This window comes from Lygodium microphyllum, chromosome 2 (assembly GCF_053477565.2).
Source record: "Lygodium microphyllum isolate KBCC chromosome 2, Lygodium_microphyllum_v1.1.10, whole genome shotgun sequence".
Lineage (NCBI taxonomy): Eukaryota > Viridiplantae > Streptophyta > Polypodiopsida > Schizaeales > Lygodiaceae > Lygodium > Lygodium microphyllum.
In genome coordinates this window covers 152831241-152854518 of record NC_141136.1, presented here as the reverse complement: position 1 = coordinate 152854518, position 23278 = coordinate 152831241, and the positions used below count along the sequence as shown (strand labels likewise).

Genomic DNA, 23278 nt, shown 5'->3' with positions numbered 1-23278 from the left:
GTTGTAGCTCCAATACCGATTCTACTCTAACCAATGGTGTAGCGCCACACCTGATTGCACTAATCCATCTTGCTCATAGTCCACTATGTCCAAGTGCTCTAACCAAGAACAATAATGATTTTTTGAGAAATAGAAAAATGATGTAAGCTCCAAGAAGAGATATCATGAATCCCATATGCACAATGAGGAGAATGAAACAACCCAACTACTATAAAGCATTGTACTTTCACAATGATGAATGCAATATCATGATGCTTTCCTCTTTCAATGTGTGCCATTGTCATTGTCAATCCAATACACAAGATTGTCTTTATGAGTCCAAGCTTCCATCTTGGAACCTAATTCACTTGTGTAACAGTTGTCTACTCATTATCCATGTCAACATGAATTTAGTCTTCATCTTCCAACCTCCATATCTCTTTGTCATGCTCTAGATCCAACATTTTTACATGGTATCAGAGCTCAACTGAGCATGGCATAACTCCCTTCTCTACTCTCTTAGTCCCTCTTAACCTCAGGTCAGCTTGAGTCTAGCTCATGGGTCCATTTCTCACTTCCATCTCCACTTGACCTTGTGTCTACCATAACCAAAATAGCACGTACCTAACTTTGAGCTTCTGGATCTCTCAAATGAGAGCATATCTCAACTTGTTTCCTTCTAGGGACTTGTTCCCTGAATCAGGATACTACTTTGTATCAAATAAAATCTTGGCATTGGCCACTCCAAAGTTCAACATTGTCAAAATTCAAACTCATTGTCCAAAACTATGCCGTTTACTATCCGTACAATGATTTCCCTCTGTACACAATCTTCCCTGCAACCATAGGGCTTTCAAAGAGCCATACCTAAGCTCTCTCCAACTCAGAGGGTTTCCCAAAATTCCATCTTTGTAAGCTACATTAAATAAAAAACCAAGTCCTTGTCCTGAAACCCTAAAAGGATAGCCATAGCTAAGTGTCTTCAATGTCATAAAACCTTTCATTTTCTTACTTCTCTCAATCCACTGAAAACTCTCACTCTGGTCTTACTAAGCACTTAATTTCCAACAAAGCATCACAATAAATCAGCAAGCAAGAAGAAGATAAAGCATCAACATTCAACATTGAGCTCCAAGATAGTATCTTTTTAATACTCATGCAGTGTTGTTAAAAACTAATCATCTTGTGTCTCTCGACACATTGAAGTACAACTCCTTTACTGGCTGGTTTGCTCTGCTGATAAAAAATGGAAAAGCAACAAATAGCAAAGTTCAATGGAGAAGGCTTCCATGCCTGGAAGGAAAAGACCATGTATCACCTCATGAGGAAAGACCTTTGGGATCTCTTTGAAGATGATGAAGGTGATGCAAATGGCAAGAAAGAAGATTTAGAAAGCGGGATCCTTGTAATAGCTCCACCAAAAATCAAAGAATGGAAGAAGATGAATAACAAGGCACTAGGCATCATTGCCTATGGACTAAGTGATGATGTGCTACATCATGTCTCTAGCATCAAAGATGCTAGAACTGCTTGGGAGGAACTTGACAGGATCTTTGGTACCCAAGCAAAGAATTCAAAGGTAAAATTACTCATGCGGTTTTATAAATTGGATATAAAAGATAGTGTGCTTCCATGACCATACACATTAACAAGTTCAAGAGCCTAAAAACCTAGCTTGCAACTCTTAAGAAGAATACTGATGAAGATGAAGCAATAGTCGTACTGCTTGCAAGTGTAAATAAGGATCCATATGAGAATCTTGTGTCCACCCTAAGTAATGTTCCAAGGCTCTCACTTAAAGATATTGAGCACTCACTACTTGATGGAGAAAGCAAAGTTAAAAGCAAGGATGCAAAGGAACACACCACCAAAGAAAGTCTCTTGTATACCAAGGGCACTTATGGAGCAAAAGGTTGTGGTCGAGGACTCAACACCAACAACAACAAGGATCGGATTATATGTCATTATTGTGGCAAGACTAGCCATACACCCAGTGAATATTTCCACAAGAAAATATCAGAGCAGATGCAGAATGATCACCACCAAATCTAGTTCATGAATGAAGAAGAAGAAGAAGATGCTTCTGCTATTACCATCAACAACTCTAAAAAATTGTTCTAAAGAATTTTCATTGTATCTTTCATATTTTTTTCCCATAGTGGATCTCTATTTTTCCCTTAGTGGGTTTGCTTTGTAAAAACCCTTGCTAAAGATGTAAGGTTTCAAGCTTTAACCTAACTAGATTACCTATGAGCTAGTCTCCCAAGCCATGTCACCATGTAGAGGGGGAAAACGCCAGCAAGTGTAGGGACTCATCATTGAGCTTTAACCTAACTAGGTTGCCTATGAGCTAGTCTCCCAGGTCATGTCACCATGTAGGGGGGGCAAACGCCAGCAAGTGTAGGGACTCATCATTGAGGGGGGTGTTGAGAAATAGACAAATGATGTATGCTCCAAGAAGAGATGTCATGAATCCCATATGCACAGTGAGGAGAATGGAGCAACCCAACTACTATAAAGCATTGTACTTTCGCAATGATGAATGCAATATTGTGATGCTTTCCTCTTTCAGTTAGTGTCATTGTCATTGTCAATCCAATACACAAGATTTGTCTTTATGAGTCCAAGCTTCCATCTTGGAACCTAATTCACTTGTATAACAATTGTCTACTCATTATCCATGTCAACATGAATTTATTCTTCATCTTTCAACCTCCATAGCTCCTACCATGCTCTAGATTTGACATTCTTACATGATCGACCTTGATAACTCCTCTTTCAACTCTAAAAGCAGTGGCCTCTTGATGTTTAGAGTATTTTCTTATCTTCTCAATCACTCGTTGTTGAGATATCGAGCTCCACTTGTGATACGCCAGGGTGACCGTTGTGTATTTATGTCACCGACTTGTCAGTTGCAGATGCAGTTGGTACACCGCCCATGAATAATAGCTACATGATAGCTATCCTTATCTACTCTAGTTCGTGGCTCAGTTAGTATGCCACCTTAGTTAGTTGAGTTTGGTTTGAGACCCATATATAGGTTTCTTCTATTTCTTTGTACTTGAGTTCTTTTGGCTTACGTAACTAAGAAGAGGAAAACTGTTTTCAGCCTCCACCCTTGTGTGTATTCCCCCATTGTGCAAGCAAGAAAGCTTCAAGTGAGACTCCTTCCTTCTCTCCCACAATCTGACATGATATCAGAGCCTTGTTTGTGGTAAGGAGCTCAAGAAAGCAAGCCAAGCTCGCGGTGTTCTGGTAAGTGGAGCAGTGTTGCTTTCATTTTCTGTTTTGGGAGCAGATCTCTACAAGTAGCACAGCCGAAAAGTGCAGGAGTGCATTGTCTCAAGTTGAGACGCCCTTCGCGGTGAAGCAAGAGAGCAGTATATGCCGCGGACGAGGGCTTTAGCCCTCGACGACCTTGTTTTTTTTATTTGAGGCCATTTTGGGGCCTGTTTTGGAGGCGGAAGTTTTCTGCACGCACTCAGGAAAAGGCCCAGTTTTATGCTGTACAGCCACTGTTTTACAGGTCGGTGAAAAGTTACTGTAGAAATTGCATCGTATGCTTGTACGCAGAGACATTGGGAGTTACAGAATCATCCATGTTGATGCAAAATCATCACTAGGAAGTGACTGTGTGGTCAAATATCACTTTCGCCAGTTTTGCAGATTTTCCCTTGTGAGGATGAAGCTGTGTTTTTTGCAGTGACACAATTTTTTGCAGTGTTCTGTAATGGCATCTGATTCTCTTTCACAGATTGTCACTGAAAAGCTTGACAAGAACAACTTCCAAGCATGGAAGTTTAGAATGACGAATTTCCTTATGGGAAAAGGATACTAGGAATTTGTTGCAGGAAATGAAGAAGAACCAGTTCTTCCTGATGTTCCCAACCAACAGCAAATGCAGGCATCTAAAGCATGGCATGAGAGAGCCAGGAAAGTTATGTACTGGCTGTCTATCAGCATTTCAGACTCTATGATTGTGCATATTCAAAATGCAAGTACGCCAAAGGAGACATGGGATACTTTGTCAAAAATGTATAGCACAAATACGCAAGCCAGGAAAATGCAACTCAAGCAAGAGTTGCATAATGTGCAAAGAGAAAATATGAGCATCAATGACTACCACATGAAGGTGAAGAAGATTGCAGATACACTTGCTTCCATTGGGTCGCCAGTGGAAGATGATGATTTAGTTTCTGTGACCTTGAATGGTCTAGGAAAGGATTATGCACAGTTCCGAACATCCATTTCCGTCCGTGAAAGATTTCCTGATTTTGAGGAGTTGATTGCTCTTCTAATTTCTGAGGAGCAGAGAAATGGTGGTGCATCTTCTTCAGGAGGAACTTCAAAAGAAGCTGTCTTCTACTCAAATGCTGGAAGAGGTAGGTAGAGGCAGAGGTAGAAGAGGGCGATATGGAGGCCGTGGTAGAAATCAGAATATGCAGCAAACTCAAGAAAACCAGTCCTATGGAGGAGGACGTGATAACTCTAGGGGCAGGGGGAGCCAAAGAGGTCGTGGTGGATGGCAAAGAGGCCAAAATGCAAACAGTAATGTTGAATGCTACTACTGTGGTAAAATGGATCACATGGCTAAAGACTACTATAAAAAGCAGAATGACATCATGAATGAAAAACTGCAACAAGGGAATTATGCATCTTCTAGTAGACAGGGTTATGACAGAAATGAGCACTTGTTTATGGTGCAGCACATGAACAATTCTGTGACAAGTGCAGAAGAAAGCAATGATGTATGGTATGTTGACTCAGGTGCATCAAACCACATGACAGGTTATGCAGAATGGATGGAGGATGCAAGAAAAATGGAAAAACCAGGATTTGTGGAGACTGGTGATGATACTGCACATCCTATTGTGCAGATTGGAAAAATTTCTTTGTCTATGCAGGATGGGAAAAAGAAATACCTGTCCGATGTATTTCACGTCCCGAATATCACCAAGAATATGGTTTCTGTTGGTCAAATGGTTGAGCAGGGCTTGCAGGTCAGATTTAATCCTCATGGATGCTTTGTTGAGGATATGAAAAATAAAGGTCGCTTGACAGCAAAAGAAAAGAAGAAGGGTAGAATATTTACATTGGATGCAGACATGTCTGAATTGAGTGCAGCAATGTTTGCACATGGGACCGGTGTAGTTGCATATATTGATATCTGGCATAAACGCATTGGTCATGTTAATGTACAGCGACTTAAATCAATGCAGACCCAAAATATTGTTGCAGGTTTGCCGAAATTCAAGGTTGCAGAAATGCATAAGGTATGTGAAGCCTATCAGTTTGGAAAATAGGCAAGGAAACCATTTCCTAGACATGTTCAAGAGAGTAAGAAGCCATTGGAATTAATCCACTCTTATGTGTGGACAACTAAAGCTGCATCTCTTGGAGGCTGTCATTATTTTGTTAGTTTTATTGATGACTATAGCAGAAAAGTTTGGGTGTATTTTATGAAAAAGAAAAGTGAAGTTTTTGGGCATTTTGAAACTCTTAAAGCAATGGTTGAAAAAGAAACAGGCCTGGAGATAAAATGCCTAAGGTCAGATGGAGGGGGAGAATACGTCTCAAATGAGTTTGCAAGGTTCCTGCAGGAGCATGGCATAAAGCAGCAATATTCATGCAGTCATACCCCACAACAAAATGGAATTACAGAAAGGAAAAACAGGCATATTGGAGAGGTATCTCGTGCCATGCTCAATGAAAAAGACTTGCCAGATTTTTATTGGGTTGAAGCAGTTGCTACAGCAGTCTACATAATGAACAGGACTCCCACTGCAGCAATACATGGAATGACTCCAGAGGAGAGGTATACTGGTAGGAAACTAGATATTTCTCATTTGAAAATTTTTTGTTGCATTGCCTATGTACATGTGCCAGATGAGTTGAGATCCAAGTTGGATCCAAAAGCTGAGAAGTGCATCTTTATTGGTTACTCTCTGCAGTAAAAAGGGTATAGATGCTATAACCCTTCTACTCGTAAGTTTACAGTGAGCAGAGATGTTGTTTTTTATGAGATGAGTAGCTGGTATAAACCAGTAAATGTGATTGATGATGTAGATGCACAAAATGGTAATGCTGCACAGAATTCACAGCAGCAGTCACAAAATATTAGTGGACCTGGAGCGTCCTCTAGCAGTGGTTCACATTCTTCGCTATGGACAGGCAGATTGAGATCAGGAGAATCTTCTCAAAGCAATGCAGATAGTGGTATGCAAGTATCACGGAAAGGAAAAGAGAAGGTTGATCGGCCCATGTTTGATGTGAATGCAGGTCACTCTTATGTGGATGGTGAATCCAGTGGCTCAGAACAGAGCATTGATGATGAGTTGGGTATTCCTTCTATTGTTACACATGGAGTAAGGAAGACCAGGGATGTTTTGAGAGCACCTGGGAGTGAACCTACTTTGCGCAGGTCTACGAGAGCTAGGTATCCTGTGGATAGGCTGAAATATGATGGATTTACAGCCATTCACTATGCATATATGGTCAAAGTGATACAGGAACCAGAACCCACTTCTTTTGAGCAAGCCATGGGAAAAGAAAAATGGGAGAAAGCCATGGATGAAGAAATGGATGCCTTGGAAGCAAATGCTACATGGGAATTGGTACCTTTGCCTAAAGGTAAAAATGCAATTGGCTGTAAGTGGGTTTATAAGGTGAAGCACAATGCAGATGGTTCTGTGAACAGATACAAGGCAAGATTAGTAGTCAAGGGGTATGCACAAACATATGGCATTGACTATGAAGAAACATTCAGTCCGGTTGCAAGGATGGCAACCGTAAGAGCAGTCATTGCTATGGCTGCATCAAAGGGATGGTCTTTACATCAGATGGATGTAAAGAATGCCTTCTTGCATGGTGATTTGCAAGAAGAGGTCTATATGGAGCAGCCACCAGGCTATGTGCATGATGTTCATCCTGAGTTTGTTTGCAGGTTGAAGAAAGCCTTGTATGGCTTGAAGCAAGCACATAGAGCATGGTCTGACAAGATAGGACAGTATCTTGTCACTATTGGCTTTCAGATTTCCAAGGCAGATTTCTCACTTTATGTGAGAAAAACAGAGAAAGGTATTATGCTACTTGTCATTTATGTTGATGATTTGATTATGACAGGTGACAGTGATGAAGATATCCTTCATGTGAAAATGCTATTGAAGCAGAAGTTTGAGATGAAGGATTTGGGAGAGCTGCGTTATTTCTTGGGCATTGAGGTGATTAGATCACCAAGTGGGATATAGCTCTTGCAGAGGCAGTATGGATTGGACATGCTGTCCAAATATGGGATGACAGGCTGTAAGCCTATTTCAGTTCCTTTGGAGCAAAATGTGAAGCTGAGCACAGATGCAAGTGGGCTTCTAGAAGACCCTACTATGTACAAATGCATAGTAGGAAGTTTGATTTATATGACTATTACCACACCAGATTTGAGCTATGCTGTTGGATTGGTAAGTCAGTTTATGCAGGCTCCAAGGAAACCACATTTGGATGCGGCTAGACGCATACTTAGGTATGTGAAGTCCACATTGCAGTATGGACTATTTTATGAGACTGGGGTTCAGATACAGTTGCATGGATACACTGATGCTGATTGGGCTGGTAGTATTTCTGATAGACGATCTACCAGTGGATATGTGTTTTATTTTGGGAGTGCTGCAGTCACTTGGAGCAGCAAGAAACAGCCTACAGTTGTCTTGTCAAGCACAGAGGCTAAGTACAGGGGTGCAGCAATGGCTGCATGTGAGGTAGCTTGGTTGCATAAGCTACTTTATGATATGCATCAGTCTACAGATGGGCCAATTGTCATTTATTGTGACAACATGAGTAGTATACACTTGGCAAATAACCCAATCTATCATGCTAGAACAAAGCACATTGAGGTGCATTATCACTATGTGCGAGAGAGGGTTTTACTAGGTCTTATTGATCTAGTTTATGTCAGCACAGAGGATCAGGTAGCTGACATATTCACGAAGGCATTGGGCGCAGAGAAGCTACGCAAGTTCAGAGACCTGCTTGGTGTGCAGGAATTGGGATTGAGCTCGAGGGGGAGTGTTGAGATATCGAGCTCCACTCGTGATACGCCAGGGTGACCGTTGTGTATTTATGTCACCGACTTGTCAGTTGCAGACGCGGTTGGTACACCGCCCATGAATAATAGCTACATGATAGCTATCCTTATCTACTCTAGTTCGTGGCTCAGTTAGTATGCCACCTTAGTTAGTTGAGTTTGGTTTGAGACCCATATATAGGGTTCTTCTATTTCTTTGTACTTGAGTTCTTTTGGCTTCCACAACTAAGAAGAGGAAAACTGTTTTCAGCCTCCACCCTTGTGTGTATTCCCCCATTGTGCAAGCAAGAAAGCTTCAAGTGAGACTCCTTCCTTCTCTCCCACAATCTGACACTCGTTCCTCTGTGTCGTATTCTACGGTTTCGGCTTCTTCCTCACTTTCCTCACCACTAGAGCTACAATCTTCATACTCATCACCTAAATCCTCATTCTCAGGATGTTCATCATTCCCATGGCTCCCGTTCATAGGATGTTTCCCATGTACAATATGAGGTCCCTATTGTATAATAAATTTAAAGCATGCCCCTTAGTCCATTGCCGCTCCTGATTCTCCATGAGATCCTTAACAAGTTTCTATACCAGCTAGCTCTCTTGTCATGTACTCAAGAATTACGTGGAGTTTCAGCTTATTAGTCGATAGTAGGTGATAGGCATTGGTCAATTGGTGGAACTCTTGGTCATCATGCAGAGAAGCACTGATGGTGTGGCATCATTCTTGGGTAACTCAAAAGTTGTGGCTACATTGGGTGGCTTACTAGCTGCTTATATAGCTTACCTATAGTCATCCTCATCATCTGAGAATGGTAGGACAATGGTTGCCAATACATGTTAAATCATGCAATTTCCACTGGTGGGTTTCCCCAAGCTTGCAAAATTGCATGGCTAAGCACACTAACTCCTACTCCTTTATCGACAATTCCCTTCCATGTGATATCGCCTAATGCAACAACAAGTAAGGCTATGTGCATTTCCGTGCCCTCCTAGAAGGCATTCACTTGTAAAGAATTAGATCATGGATTCAGGTTTAAGCTTGGTATGTATATCTCTGCGTTAAGATTTGGAAAGTTGGTCACTCTGTGTCCGTCAGGTCTTTCCACCCATTGTTTCAATACTTTCCATGGGGTTTCACCTAAGCAATTCTAATAAAGGAAAGATTATAAGGGTTGATATCAGTGTTGTGAGCAAATTGTCAATCTTTCCTTTTCGTCTAACTCAAGGCTTCTCTACCAATGCTGTTGGGTAGTTTGTCTATCCATGGCATCTAGATTTCACTTGTGCGGTACTACATGGGGCATTGGTGTGCCTGTTGATCTCAAATGCATAGGGGAGACTAGTGGACTCTGAGCTTGTTAATCTCATCCTCCATGATGGGTTTTCCATCCTACATGTGCACTTGAGCTTCTTTCACCCACTCCTTGACTTTGTCCACAACTTCTAATTGATGTTTCGGGTTGGCATATTCTCTAACCTTGGCACTTACCTTTTCCATTGTCTTAGGAGAATATATTTTTGCTTTCACATTTGTAACCTATTTTCCTTTTGTCATTGTAGTGGCAGATGCTAGTGGCTCTTAGTTCAGGTCCCCCTCCTAAACCTCTACCTCTTCCCCTACCTAAAGTCATAACCAGCATTGGTTTACTGTCCATCAATATAAGATTATTATCCTTGTCATAGGAGACGTAGGGGTTCACATACGCTTCATCCTCCAATGGCTCCTCTACAAAGTGCACCACCAGAGTATCGCTCGATGGATGGGTCATTATGGGTCCATGTGGTCTTGGGATTCCTATGGGGTTGGTTTCCATCCTGGGGGAAACTGGCTTCAAGTCATTGGGTGCTTGTAGAGCTAATGGATCTCCTCTTCAAAAGTTGGGCTGCTTATTCCTTGAATAGTAGGGTTGTGGGTATGGGGGCCTTCTTGGCAACCGGCAATGTAATGCATCATGTCCAAACCTACCATAGTTAGCACAAGGTTGTAATCTAGGTTGGGACATTTATCTAAAAGATGATTCCCACCACAATGCACACACTGCACGTGGAGTCACATTGGCCTTCTCAGCATCTCTTGTAGCTTGGCCAACTCTAACTTCAAGTCAGCTATTAAATTCTTGGTTTTGGTCTATGTTTTTTCCCCTATCCTATGTGCCATGGCTTGATCGATCACTAAGGATTGTGATTCTCTAGGTATTTCTAGAGGTGATATTCTCTTGCAGTGCGACTCTTGAGCTTATCTCTCTCATCAAGTCATCCACATGTATTGCCTCTTTGAAGACCTTGGCTAACACATCCCTTTGCAGGTTCGTGTTACTACCTAAGGCCTTATAGAGTTATTCATTTCAGATTCCATTCATAAACATAGTGGAGGCTCCTCTGTCATTGGGGCACTCTATCATTGGAATCTTTTGATGAGTGACATAGTATAGACTTCTCACATGAGTGACATACTCTTAGATTTCCTCCTTGTCTTTTTGGCTGACATTCATCAACCTAAAAATGAGGTTGGCTGAGTATCTTGCTTCAGAAAAATCTTTTGATGAAAAGATCCTTTACATTATTGAAGTTATTGCACCCAGGGTTGTCAAGGCTAGTAAACCAAGTTCGTCCCTTGTATCCTAGGCAAAGTCCAAAAGCTTGAGCATGCTGAGTGGGGTCCATGAGGTTGTTTGCCTCTCACACTTGCTCAAGATGCTCAATGAAGCTATAAATATCGTTGCCTATTTGGTACTTCTCAAGTTTTTTTGCAACTATAGGTATCTTGGTCTGGCTTCTAGCATTTGGGGTGATCCCCAATCTAGCTAGCAACAAAGTTATTGAGGCTACTCCACTTTGCTCTGCAGATAGTAGTGTTATTGAACAATCAATTCTTCGTGAGGAGCTCACTCAATGTAAGATTAGCCTCTAATGCTCTCTCCCTATTGTCATTTCCTCCAAGTTTTTTCCTGCCTACAATGGCTAGAACCCATTGGACCTCATTAAGATCTATTTCCTAGCGTATTCTCTGAGCACATCGCTCCTGTTGTAGCTGGCTAAGCGTTGTAGGGAAACTCTTCCTAGCCTCCTCTCCTCCTTGAGATCAACTATGATTTTATCTGCAGATATCCCGTAGTGTGCTATTTTTGTTTGACAATCGTATCATGATATGAGTTGTTGTATGTCAAAACTGGGAAACCGCCAGGTCGAGATCTTGGTTACCTATGTCTATGCTAGCACCTACCATGTTAACAGTCTCTTGAACCATTAAGGTGTCAATGAGGGTGATTAGGGTTGGCTAAGGACACATCTCTAATTGTGGTTCATTCCTTTATTCACTCAATTCTCAAGTGGTTTGAGGTTGTTCACTTCTCAATGATGGGTTTCTTGGTTTGTTGTCCCATGCATGTTGACAATTCTATTAGTGGGTTCATTTCTCAATTTAATTCCCCTTTAGTGTGTTCCTAGTTAATGAAATTACTTCACCAATTTGTGCCTACTCACACACTTGAATGGCGCAATAAAAAAACTTACTCAAGGGCATTGATCTTTGTGTGCAATAGTGCACCCTTGTTTTTGGTGGATAGATGTTTGTTGATGACAATGAAAATGCCATCCAAGCAAGAGCTAAGACGATATGCAACATTCTTGGGCTATCTTTTTCTTTTAATATCATCATCATCAAACACGCACTTTAGTCCACAATTTTTTAAATCTATCTTATTTCACTTTTACAAGTCTTTAGGTGTTAAACCAAAAATGGTAAAGCTACAAGATCAAGAAAAGAGAAGCTAGTCAAAGTTGGTCAAAGAAGTCAATAGAGGGAAGATAATGTAGCAAGGGGATAAAGTGACATTTGATTGAAATTGACCGGTCAAAAAATTTCTACAATCATCCACTAAGCCAAAAATATTTCCATGGAGTGTAATTTTAATACTAGACCATGTGCGAGGCCTCCAAAACCATCACCTTGAAGACATCTACCCGTGTCATAAGTTGCATACAAATCTACATATGTATTAATAAAAATTTTCTTCAAGGATTAGTCCGATTAGAAGTTTTAATATTTGTTATTGAGTCATAAATCTTTCCATTATGCATAAAACCATGTGTGGACAGTCATGTAAAATATTTCTCCAAAACCGTTCTCTTACAAGTGAACAAGATGAAGTTCCATTTAAATCTATCATAGATTTTATTCAAATGTATATTTTCATCAGTTAAAATATATTATTTTAAGTAAGATAATAGTCCAATTAAAGAGAAAGCTTCAATATCTCTTCATGGAAGCTCTCTTATGCGAGAAACCAAAAGGGTGAATTGTACCAAGTAGCACAATTCTTACAAACATAGACATGAGCTATAGAAGTCCAACATTTATTTCCACAAATTCTTAGAAAAACTCAATGATAAGGCCATCTTCCTATCATTTTGAGTCTATCAAGAAAGAAGTGTCTAGCAATCAGTGTGGCTTAACCACAATCAAAAGGTTCAAATATAAGTCTAAGTAAAACATGAACTATATCAAAAACCACTAGACTAACCAAAGGATCAACACCAATAATCCCTAAAAGGAAGTTGTTTGAAGACATTGGCAAGTTATGTAAGGCATTGGCAAGATACATTTCAATTGCATGAATTTTGCCACTTTCATCAATATCATAAAAACTCTCTTTTTATCTACACCTTTAAAGCAAAATTTAAAAAAGCAATCCCCTACTGTAGCTAGAACAATTGAGATTTAATTTTTGAAACTAGAGTTGCATATTTTTCATGTAAGTCTACAATGTGTAAACATTTTGCAAGACCTGACTAACAAATCTATCTAAAGGATAAAAGAATTCACCTATTTAAAAGTACCCTTATCTATGATTTTTTTCTAAATAGAGTGCAACATTTTTCTATTCAATTTGTGAATAATCCTTTATACGGAACCTTTCTACATGTAAAAAAGTTGTAAAAGAGATAATATTAAAATCCCTTCTTTTGAACTCGTGTGATATATTTGAATATTTATGACCAACCTCCCCGAGGAAAATTATACACTATGTGTGGTGTGCTCGTGTCTTTTGGATTTCACGTCCTTTATTGGGGATTGACAATTAATCTCCACAATATCTATTGTTGTTATGTGTACAAGTACATAAACTTGTAGTATTATTCTACTCCCTTTTTATGGGGTTCTCATCCAATTCATGGAATATCCCCCTTTTTTGGGTACTCTTTTTGCCAAAAATGATATTTTATAAACTTCTAGAGCTTAGCCTAAGGTGTGTTTGCTAATTAAATTAGGTTTCTCTCTCCTATGTCTAACATTACTTGGGCTCCAAAGTCCATATCTTTGTCAACTTGCATGGGACACATGAGTGATCTAACAAAGAAAGTGTCCAATACAATTCCATCAACTTGTGCATGAAAGATGCTTTTAAATTTTCTGAAAGACTCTTGAAAAATTTAACCTTCCAAGGTGTTTCAATGATCTTCAATTCAAATCTCCAATGCATCTATCAAAAGTGGAAAAATGATTGTGTGACTTCTTAATCATGGAAAGGGATGTTCTATGATCAAAGAAAAAACTTCTAATGTCTTGAAAGAAGATTTGGATGCTAGCACTCATCCACAAGAAGGGGATATATGCTTTTGGTTATAGCTCCACCAAAGGATATAACCAAAATTTAAGGATGTTTTTGAATTAAGGGGTTGACCTTATTATCCCACTTGCTTTCAATCTTTTGGTCACATTTTTTCCTCCCCCTTTTTAGACAGATGCTTTTTTCTTGTAAATTTACTTCCTATGATACATGTGTTTTATCCACAAGTGAAAACTAGTAGAAGTATTGTCATTTTCGATCTTAGGCTTCTTCATAGGAGATGCAAAATCCAATAGTTCTTCCTTTTATCTTCTTAGCGCTACTTATGGGGAAGATGCTTGGGGAAAAATATCCTGATTAAAGGGAAAATCACTAATTTGATGATATTTGATTGCTTTAGAGACATGAAATTATAAAGAAAACCACAAAGGTTGTGTTATTTTTTATCTACATCACTAACTTCAACCACTTCTTAAACATTGAGAAATTTTTTCAATAAACATAAGATTTATGTAGATGACTTGCATACATGGCAAGTATTTTTTTTCAAATAATAGACTTCCTTATCTCAAGTACCTCAAGGCCCATCTTTTTCCCTATTGCAATGATAAAATCTCACCAAAGTTTGGCATAAATTGACCCATCGAAATTTTCAACTTTTGTCCAGCTAGCTTATGACGTGTGCATCAAGACACCCATGAAGTAAAACTACTTTTAGCAAGTACTAACATTGCAATGTAGCATGAAGGATTCATATTTTATTCTCTAAACTTTTGGACCTTACTCTACCACCTGTCAGCTCCTATTTCATTGTGAATCCTACTCCAAATGGATAGTCAAATACTGCTACTACTTCATGGTGAATCCACAATAGAATGTACTAGAGATCCAAAATATAATAAATTTGCACCAAAGATCCCGAATCCCTAATCCACACAATCATGTGATTCCAACTTAACATCCAAAAGTTATGGGGGTTGAATGCATTATTCCAAAAGGTTGAGAAACAAGAGTACATAATTGTTTCTCATTATGGCATAGATTGCACAGATTTTGAGCTACTTACATGCAACACCTTCACTAAGCTCAGCACAATTCTTGTTCTTTAGCAAGTTATCTAGTGTTCGACATTAGCACTTTTGGATTTGAATGCTAAAACCACTTGAAAATGTGAAGAAACCATAGATTTATGTTCCTCATAATGGCATGGATTGCATACCTTTTGTGTTAAATGCATGCATCATCTCCACTTCGCTTCGTGCAATACTTCTTCGTGTTATCTAGTGTTTAATATTAACATTATTATATACAATGGAGGCAATTCAAAGCCAATACCTATACTTGCGTTCATTGAGAAAATTATGCAAACATGAGCTGAAGATGTGTGCATGTGGCACATCTGAAACCAAATAAATTAACCAACTATCGTGATACATTGTCAATTGTAATACATGTAAAACCAAATAAAATAACCAACATCGTGATACATTGTCAATTGCGCAATCACGTAGATATAAAGCACACTTTGAAATTCAATCCAAATTGAAAACAATGTATAGTAACAAGGCTTTTTTCCAAGTGGCAATCAATGTTATTTGTAATTACTTTCCTTAAGAATTTGATGGGGTTTCATAAAAGAGGAAATTTTGGAGTCTCTTAACAATGTGAACATTTAACCCATTTGGGGTGAAAGGCAACAATGTGAATCAAAGACTAAGTTTAAAATCAGATGTGACATGATGGTTTATTCTATCAATATGCAACTCGCAAAACACACACATCAAATAGAATAGTGTAAAGTTGCCACGTCAACTCTATAAAAGGCCCCCTTCTAACATGCCTTGCTCATATTTTCACAAAAAGCTTTCGTGCACTTCATAAGTCATTGTGCGTACAAAAAGGTGCTTGGAACCATTTGATTGTGAGCTAATAGGTCATTGTACAATTCAATGATATTCAACATAAATCTTTCGTCCATACAAACGGATGCTTGGTAACATCTTACTACTATATTATTTTGGTTGTAGGTTCCTCCAGAGGGCTTCCCGAACGTACAACATTTTCCAAACCTCCCGTTTTTAATTAAAACCCCTTTGCCTCCCCTTTCTCTCACATGTAATCTCACCTTTTCTCTTTCCTCTTCCCTTTTTAATTAAAAGCCCCTCCCCCCCCCCCCTCCCCCCGCCCGCTCTCTCTCATTGTAGGGCTTAGGCTCTCTCTCTCTCTCTCTCTCTCTCTCTCTCTCTCTCTCTCTCTCATTAAAACCCCCTTCCCTCTCATGTATAATCTCTCTCTTTCGTTTTCCCCTCCCCTTTTTAATTAAATTCCTCCCCCCTCCCCCTCTCTCTCTCGTGTAGGATCTAGGTTCTCTCTCTCTCTCTCTCTCTCTCTCTCTCTCTCTCTCTCTCTCTCTCTCTCTCTCTCTCTCTCGTTAAACTTTTCCTTTAATTAAATATTTTTAAAATATTTTTTAATTTAAAAGAGAGATAAGAAGAAGAAAGAGAAAAAGACAGCGAGGGAAAGATAAAAGAGAATTGTCTTTTTTAAATTAAATTTTTTTCTTCACCCTCTCTCTCTCTCTCTCTCTCTCAAAAACTATATAAAAAAAGGTTTAATTTAAAAAGACTATTCTCTTTTCGCTTTCCCTCCCTCTCTTTGTCTTTCTCTTTCTTCTTCTTCTTCTTTTTATTTTTCTACTTATTCTTCTTCTATCTCCCTCTCAAAGTGTGTGAAAAACTATGTCCAAACCTCCCTTTTTTAATTAAAATCCCCTCCCCTCCTCTTTCTCTCAAGTATAATCTCTTCTTTTCTCTTTCCTCTCCCCTTTTTAATTAAAAACCCCTCCCATCCCCTCTCTCTCTCTCATTGTAGGGCTTAGGCTCTCTCTCTCTTCTTTAATTAAATTAAAAAAAATTAAAATCAAAACTCTCTCTCTGTCTCTCTCTCTCTCTCTCTCACATTAAATCAAACTTCTTTTTAAATCAAAAGTCTCTCGTTAAACTTTTTTATTTAACCTTTTTTAATTAAATGTTTTTTAATTAAACATTTTTCTTCCTCTCCTCTCTCTCTCTCTCTCTCATATGTAAAGCCTAGGTTCTCTCTCTCTCTTTTTTCGTAATGGATCTCTCTCTCTCTCTCTCTCTCTCTCTCTCTCTCTCTCTCTCTCTCTCTCTCTCTCTCAGATTACAATTTTTACTTTTTAAAATATTTTTAATTTAAAAATTTTAAAAAAAGAAAAAAAATCAAAGAGAAAGAAAAGAGGAAAGAGAAGCTTTTTTTAATTAAACATTTTTCTTCCTCTCTCTCTCTCTCTCTCTCTCTCTCAATTAAATTAAACTTCTTTTTAAATCAAAAGTCTCTCTAAGTAAAAAACTATATCAAAAAACATTTAATTTAAAAAAGATTATTCTCTTTTCTATTTTCCTCCCTCTCGGTCTTTTTCTCTTTCTTTTCAATTTTTTCCTTCTTCTATCTCCCTCTCAAAGTGTGTGAAAAACTATGTCCAAACCTCCCTTTTTTAATTAAAACCCCCTCCCCTCCCCTTTCTCTAAAGTGTAATCTCTCATTTTCTCTTCCCTTTCCTTTTTGATTAAAAGCCCCTTTCCTCCTCCCCCCCCCCCCCCATTGTAAGGCTTAGAATCTCTCTCTCTCTCTCTCTCTCTCTCTCTCTCTCTCTCTCTCTCTCTCTCGTTTAAGTTTTTAATTCAAATTTTTCCTTTAATTACCTTTTAAACATTTTTATTCATCCCCTTTCATGTGTAGAGCCTAGGTTCTCTCTCTCTCTCTCTCTCTCTCTCTCTCTCTCTCTCTCTCTCTCTCTCTCTCTCATATTAAATCTTTTAATCAAACGTTTCTTGGACATAGTTTTTACACACTTTAAGAGAAACAAGGGAAAAAAAGATAAAAAGAAAAAGGAAAAAAAAAACGAAGAGAAAATAAATAAAAAGAATAGTTTTTTAAATTAAACTTTGTTTACATAGTTTTTAACTTAGAGAGAGACATAAAGAAAGTATGTAATTTAAAAGAGAGAATAGAGGGAGAGAAAGGAAAAGAAAAAAGAAAAAAAGAGAAAAAAACTTAAGAAAAAGAAAAATGTGTGAGAGAGAGAGAGATATATATATATATATATATATATATATATATATGTACACACACACACACAAAGAGAGCAAATCAAAAAGAATGGAAGACCGAGAGGAGAGAACTATAGAGAACATAAAATTTAAGAGAAAAAAGAAGAGGGGAGAAGAAAATGAAAAAAGTGACAAAAAAGAAAAGCAAGGAAAACAGACGAGAGAATTTAAGCACAAAGAGAATTATAGATGAAATATAAAATGTTAAAAAAACTTGAGAGAAAAAAAAGAAGAGAAAGAGAAGTAAAAGAGAAAGAGTTCCAAGAAATAAGAGAAAAGAGAGATCTTTTTTTAATTTAAATATTTTTTGAGAGAAAAGAGGGGAAAGAGAGGAGAATTTAAAAGAGAGGGAGAAGAAACAAGGAAAATTAGAAAAAAGGGGAGAAGAAGAGGGAAGAGAGAATAAAAGGAGAAAAGAGAGAATATGAACATAAAAAGAGAATTATATATAAGAAAAAGATAAAATTTACATACTTTTTACAAAAGAGAAAAAAAGTGAAAGAAAGAGAGAATTATGGAGGAATTATAAAATTTAAAGAGAATGAAAAAATAGAGAATATAAATAAAGAAAATAACAAAGGAAAGATAAAATTTAAGAGCGAGAAAGAAAAATTTAAAAAGAGATTGAAGAGAAAAAAAAAAGAGAAAAGAGAGGGAAAGAGAAGGAAAAGAGGAGAGAGCAGAGAGAATAAGAGGGGGAGAGAGAATGAGAGAGAGAGAGAGAGAGAAAGAGAGAGAGGAAAATAGCAAAGAGAAGAAAGAGAGAACCAAGAGATGAGAAAAAATAAACTAAAATAGAAGGCATAAAGAGATAGAGAGAGAGACATAAGGAATTGAGAGGAAGGGGTGTGTGTGTGTGTGTGTGCACGCGCGCGAGACGCCAAAATCACCAGCAATATGAATCCTTCCGAGCCTCACTACGGCAATCTCTATATGATGGCAGCTATGAGGGTGACATGGACGCTTCCTACATAGAGCTTTTCTTTTAATGTTTCTGATAGTTTGGGATAGCCCCCCTTTTCCGGGTGTCCCTAGCTTGTAAATTTGTGAGCACATAAATATACTGCACTAGATATTACCCAAAAAAAATGTGTGTGTGAGAGAGAGAGAGAGAGAATACGTGTGTGTGTGTGTGTGTGTGCAAAAAATATATATAAACAGAAAAGGAAAAGAGGAAAGAGAAATACATTGTTGAGTATGGCAACTTCACTTACCACTTCGGGGCAACAACACTGCTGCAAAGCGTCCTAGCATTTCGCACGCACAAAACACTTGTTTGAATTTTTTTCTTTTAAATCGTATACGAGCCAAAAAGTTCACATGGACAACCTGATGTTTCTCATTTTTGCTGACATGTCAAACTTCGGTATATGGTAGGGCCCCGTTTTTTGTAACACTATTGACTCCATAATCTTACTCTTGTCTTCCAATGAATGGGTTACCTTATTGCGCTCGGAAGTACTAAGGTAACTAGTAAGATGGAAAATTCGAAAGTCCATATGTTCACAAGGTCCATATATGCACCGACTCTGTGAACCTCGATCTTAATGTTCAGTAAACCCATCAACTACAGCGTAGTCCACCACCAACCTGGTCAACCAAGCCTCTAAACAAGCCCCTTGCCATTTACTGCACTGATTGTGAATTCTCTCCAGTCTGCCTTATTCATTCATCTTGCCTTAATCCGTTACAAAGCCAGAAGAAGGAAATTGAAAGCATAATTAAACTTCCTGTTTAATCATGTATTGATTAGTAGTTGAAAATGCCAATGATGGAAGCATCCATACCATCACTATAAATTACCCACAGCACGTGCAGAAATAACATCTGGTAAAAACCTATGATTAGGTGGGATGATATCACATCCCCTAAGCAATACTGCACAAAGACACTAACTAGTGAAACTTTTCTTCTGTACTCGTCAGTAGCTACGAAGCCATGGCCGTAAAAAAGATCGTCCATATCAAACAACATAATTACTGATAAAAGGTGCTTTATATATTAAGTACTTTATTACTTGCTAAAGAAAATGAGTGCCACCAGCTATCACGTCAGAAACATCAACTCATTTATAGCAAGATGGACACATTGATGAATCCCACCCTCTATACAATTTCCCTTGAAGCATACAAAATAGACCAGCACAATGTATCAACACTGACAAATTTGCACATCAAGCTCTGGTAGGGTCTTCACCTATATTCAAACATCCTTACAATAACCACCCCTGCTGACATCGACTGTCCACTACTGACATGCATACAACCCTGATACTGGAACTACATCTTTCGAGCTGCGGGCAGTATCCATCTAGAATGGCTATGAATGCAACTGGCCATTTGACCATTACTGACTCCTGTAATAAAAAATGCACAGGCTCAATCTTTGAGACAATTATGGAAAACTAAGAGACCACACTCAGTATTAGACTGAATCAAGCTTGCTTTGCCCAGGGCCACCTCCAAGCAGAGTCCTTGTTGGAAGGCAAGGCAGCTCTGCTCTGTTTTTGTCTTCTGCCACCTGAAAAGTTGGAACCCATGTATTGAGTATGAATGCCTGTAAAACTCAGCAAACAAATAAACCAACTGCAAAATCTCCAACATATATTACCAAGCTGCCCATCTTCCAGCATCTTTACACGACTCTTGTTCCATCCAGGAAGTTGTTTTTCTGCTTGCTTCAACCATGTTTGATCAAACTCTTTCTTCTCTTCTGGTCATCAAGATAATCAATAGATCAAATTTCCATAGCTTAGCCTGTAAGAGGCGTGCACAAGCATGTGCCAACAGCTATTGAAAAGGAGACCACACAAGCAATTGTGCACATCCATTCCACACTGAGCGGCTTCACCAGCTGCTAATGCACTTGCAATAAAAAATCTCACAAAACAAGTGGCACATAAAGAGATCCAAATGCATGTGCCTGTCTCTAAAGATTTTGAGTATTACAAAATCCAGAATAGGTACTACCTTCAGTAAGGTTGTGCAAGGTCTCCACATAGTTCTCCGCTCCCTCAGCATTGCACTTACGTGTCACAGTATGACCCTAATCAAAGCATCAAAATGTTTTGAACATTTCAGGATTTTCAATGCGCAATGCAAAATTCACCACACCAATTTCTAGCCAGTAATTTAAACCTTATTTCCTAGTCCATGCAAAACCGAGTTCGTCTCATTTCCTGTTCTTGAATCTTTCTCCTCATGATGTTCCTCCACAAGCTGCAAATAGATGAAAATTGTGAACTTGCTGTTGACAAAATCATGACAATAAGATCTTATTTATGTAGAGCCTTAAGTCCCTCAAAATGGTTTCCAGAGCAAGATGATACACAGCTGAAAATGCATTTACCCCATCTACACCAGTTCGCCTTGATGATGACTTCGTATAATATGCACCTCCAGGCCCTCCATATGTGACTGACGAATAACTGTAGCTCTGCGTGAAATTCCTGGATGGTTCAGAAAAATGATCAAGCCTGGAGAGAGAATTCCCACCCCTAGTATGACCTGCAGATGGACAGATAAGTCAGACAGTGATTTGCATCGTCAAAAATTCCAGTAAAAGCCCTTTCAAAAGGTTCCTAAAAGTACCTGAAGATAGAGGGACAAAATCATCATCAGGATGTTCCACAATAGGGTTGTGGTTGGTGTCAGAAACTGAGCCATTTGACTGCTCCTGATCATCAGTCATCTCCTCAATTACAGGACCTCTGTGATCTCCCTACATGAAAAGTTGCACAAGGAAATTGATCAAGAGCATCCATCTCACGTTGCAGTACTTTGAACCTCAAATTTTAGCTTTATGCTGTTGGATGATTATACACCACTGCACCACTGCTACTGAACGACTTCAGAATCTCACTCAAGAGTCTTTGTATCTACATACCTGTTGACCAGCTTGCCTTCCATGCAGAGAAGGCATCCCTACATGACCTTTAAATGGTTCAAAGAAACTGTCTGTCTGAAAGAAACTCCCAAAAGGCCGGGTAAAGAATGGATCGTCAAAAGGATCCCGATCAAAAAAATCAGAGATGAGACTATTTCTGCTTCCAAATCCAAATCCTGCAAAAGGATCATGAGATCCTAGCTGCCGCCTGTTTCCGTTCATATTCTGCATCTTCAAGTCTGCAATACACACGACTAGAGAACTCAGACAAATAAAGAAAAGGGGCAAAAGGGCTTGTTGGCCGGCACTGCGGGGGAAGGGGGCGGAGGGGGGAGGGTTTGGTGGGGGCGGGCATATTAGAGAGCGACGGGGACTCCACATTAAGCAGGCTATAATTCTGTTATGCCTGAGCTAATCTAGGACAGATTAAACCTTACGACATCATTTCATTGTAAGATTTACAATAAATGGCACCGGAAAACACGTTACGATTTCTTCGATATGCATCAACTTAGGGCACTTAATTGACTGCAGGATTGACAGCTACCTTTCTGGTACTCTAGATATCAACAAGCTGGATTGACCATTCAACCTTAGAATATCAACAAGCTGGTCCTATGGCAAAACTTCCAATGCAACATCCCCCCAATATCCATCTAGGAACAGCGACTTAAAAGGGATTCATCCAAAAATTGATCAAACTTCACAAACAACAGTAAAGGAGCAATTAAAGAGGTAATCCCAATCCCAAATACCCATACAATTGATGCTTTAACAACTAACAGTGAAAGTCCAGGACTACGCAGAAACGCACATACATACGGATCAATGTACTCGTAACAGAGCTTACTCTTAAGAGTCTGACAAAAAGACTATTTAGCACATCACGCCACTACGGGGGAATGGAGAACTATCATGTAGGCTGCAGGCAGAGAATACACAGACATCAAGCGTGCAATTCGAAAAAAATAAAGTCGATGAGAAAAATGACAGAATCCGTAAATGTCAGTCTACACCATAGACGAAATCAGAAACACTAAAATTGCAACTGTCGCAGCGATTAAACATACCATGACGAATACCAAAAGAGGGCCGATAACCTGCGACCTGCAGAAACAGCGACTGAGCGCGAGCGGATGAGGGACGATAGGCTACGATAGGCTACCGCAGAAGAGCTTAACCGCCTCGAAGAGGAACACGGAGAACAATAGGAACATGAGGAAAGAAAAGAGAGCGGAAAAAAGAGAGAGATAGAGAGAGAGAGAGAGAGAAAGAAAGAGAGAAATACCATAGAAGAACGTAGAAGCATCGCGAAAGGTGGTAGTTGCCTGTCCCAAATATTGAGTCGTTTCACACAAATCTATTTAAAAACCAGTATGGTCGCCAAACCTTCAAACATCTTCTCTCTTAAAAGGAATACACCGAAGGTATCATCACTGGGAAGCACCAAATTTCTCCCGCGGCTATATGGCAAAAGGGAAGGAAAAATAGAAGAGGAAAAACAAAAAAAGAAAAAACTTTTGCCTCAGCACACACACCCCCTCTCCAAGTTAGATCTGAGGGGCAAGCAATAATGCCAAAATTACAAAATGGCTTCTACACATAAATTACTCAATAATCAGAATATTTACTCTCTTAATATT

The 23278-nt window shown here is 38.9% G+C and overlaps 1 protein-coding gene across 2 annotated transcripts; it reads right to left on the bottom strand.

The window, feature by feature from the left end:
• Nucleotides 1-19838: 19838 nt before the first annotated feature.
• Nucleotides 19839-22948, bottom strand: LOC148040481 (uncharacterized). Of its 2 annotated transcripts, none has more exons than XM_087699684.1 (8): nt 22924-22948; nt 21636-21874; nt 21341-21470; nt 21099-21256; nt 20888-20968; nt 20720-20795; nt 20361-20462; nt 19839-20270 (listed from the first exon to the last, which is right to left on the bottom strand). In XM_087699684.1, the coding sequence occupies exons 2-8, from the start codon at nt 21864-21866 to the stop codon at nt 20185-20187; spliced, it is 864 nt and encodes a 287-aa protein (XP_087555810.1). In that variant the 5' UTR covers nt 21867-21874; nt 22924-22948; the 3' UTR covers nt 19839-20184. The 2 variants fall into 2 exon arrangements, with proteins under 2 accessions (XP_087555810.1, XP_087555808.1); XM_087699682.1 differs by lacking the exon at nt 22924-22948 and adding an exon at nt 22706-22893.
• Nucleotides 22949-23278: the final 330 nt, after the last annotated feature.

Coding starts and splice junctions, on each gene's coding strand:
- LOC148040481 (XM_087699684.1), bottom strand. CDS start 21,866: ATGCAGAATATGAACGGAAACAGGCGGCAGCTAGGATCTCATGATCCT. Junction 21,471..21,635: donor GAAGGCAAGCTGGTCAACAG/GTATGTAGATAC, acceptor CTTTTCATGTAG/GGAGATCACAGAGGTCCTGT. Junction 20,463..20,719: donor CTTGCACAACCTTACTGAAG/GTAGTACCTATT, acceptor CTTGATGACCAG/AAGAGAAGAAAGAGTTTGAT.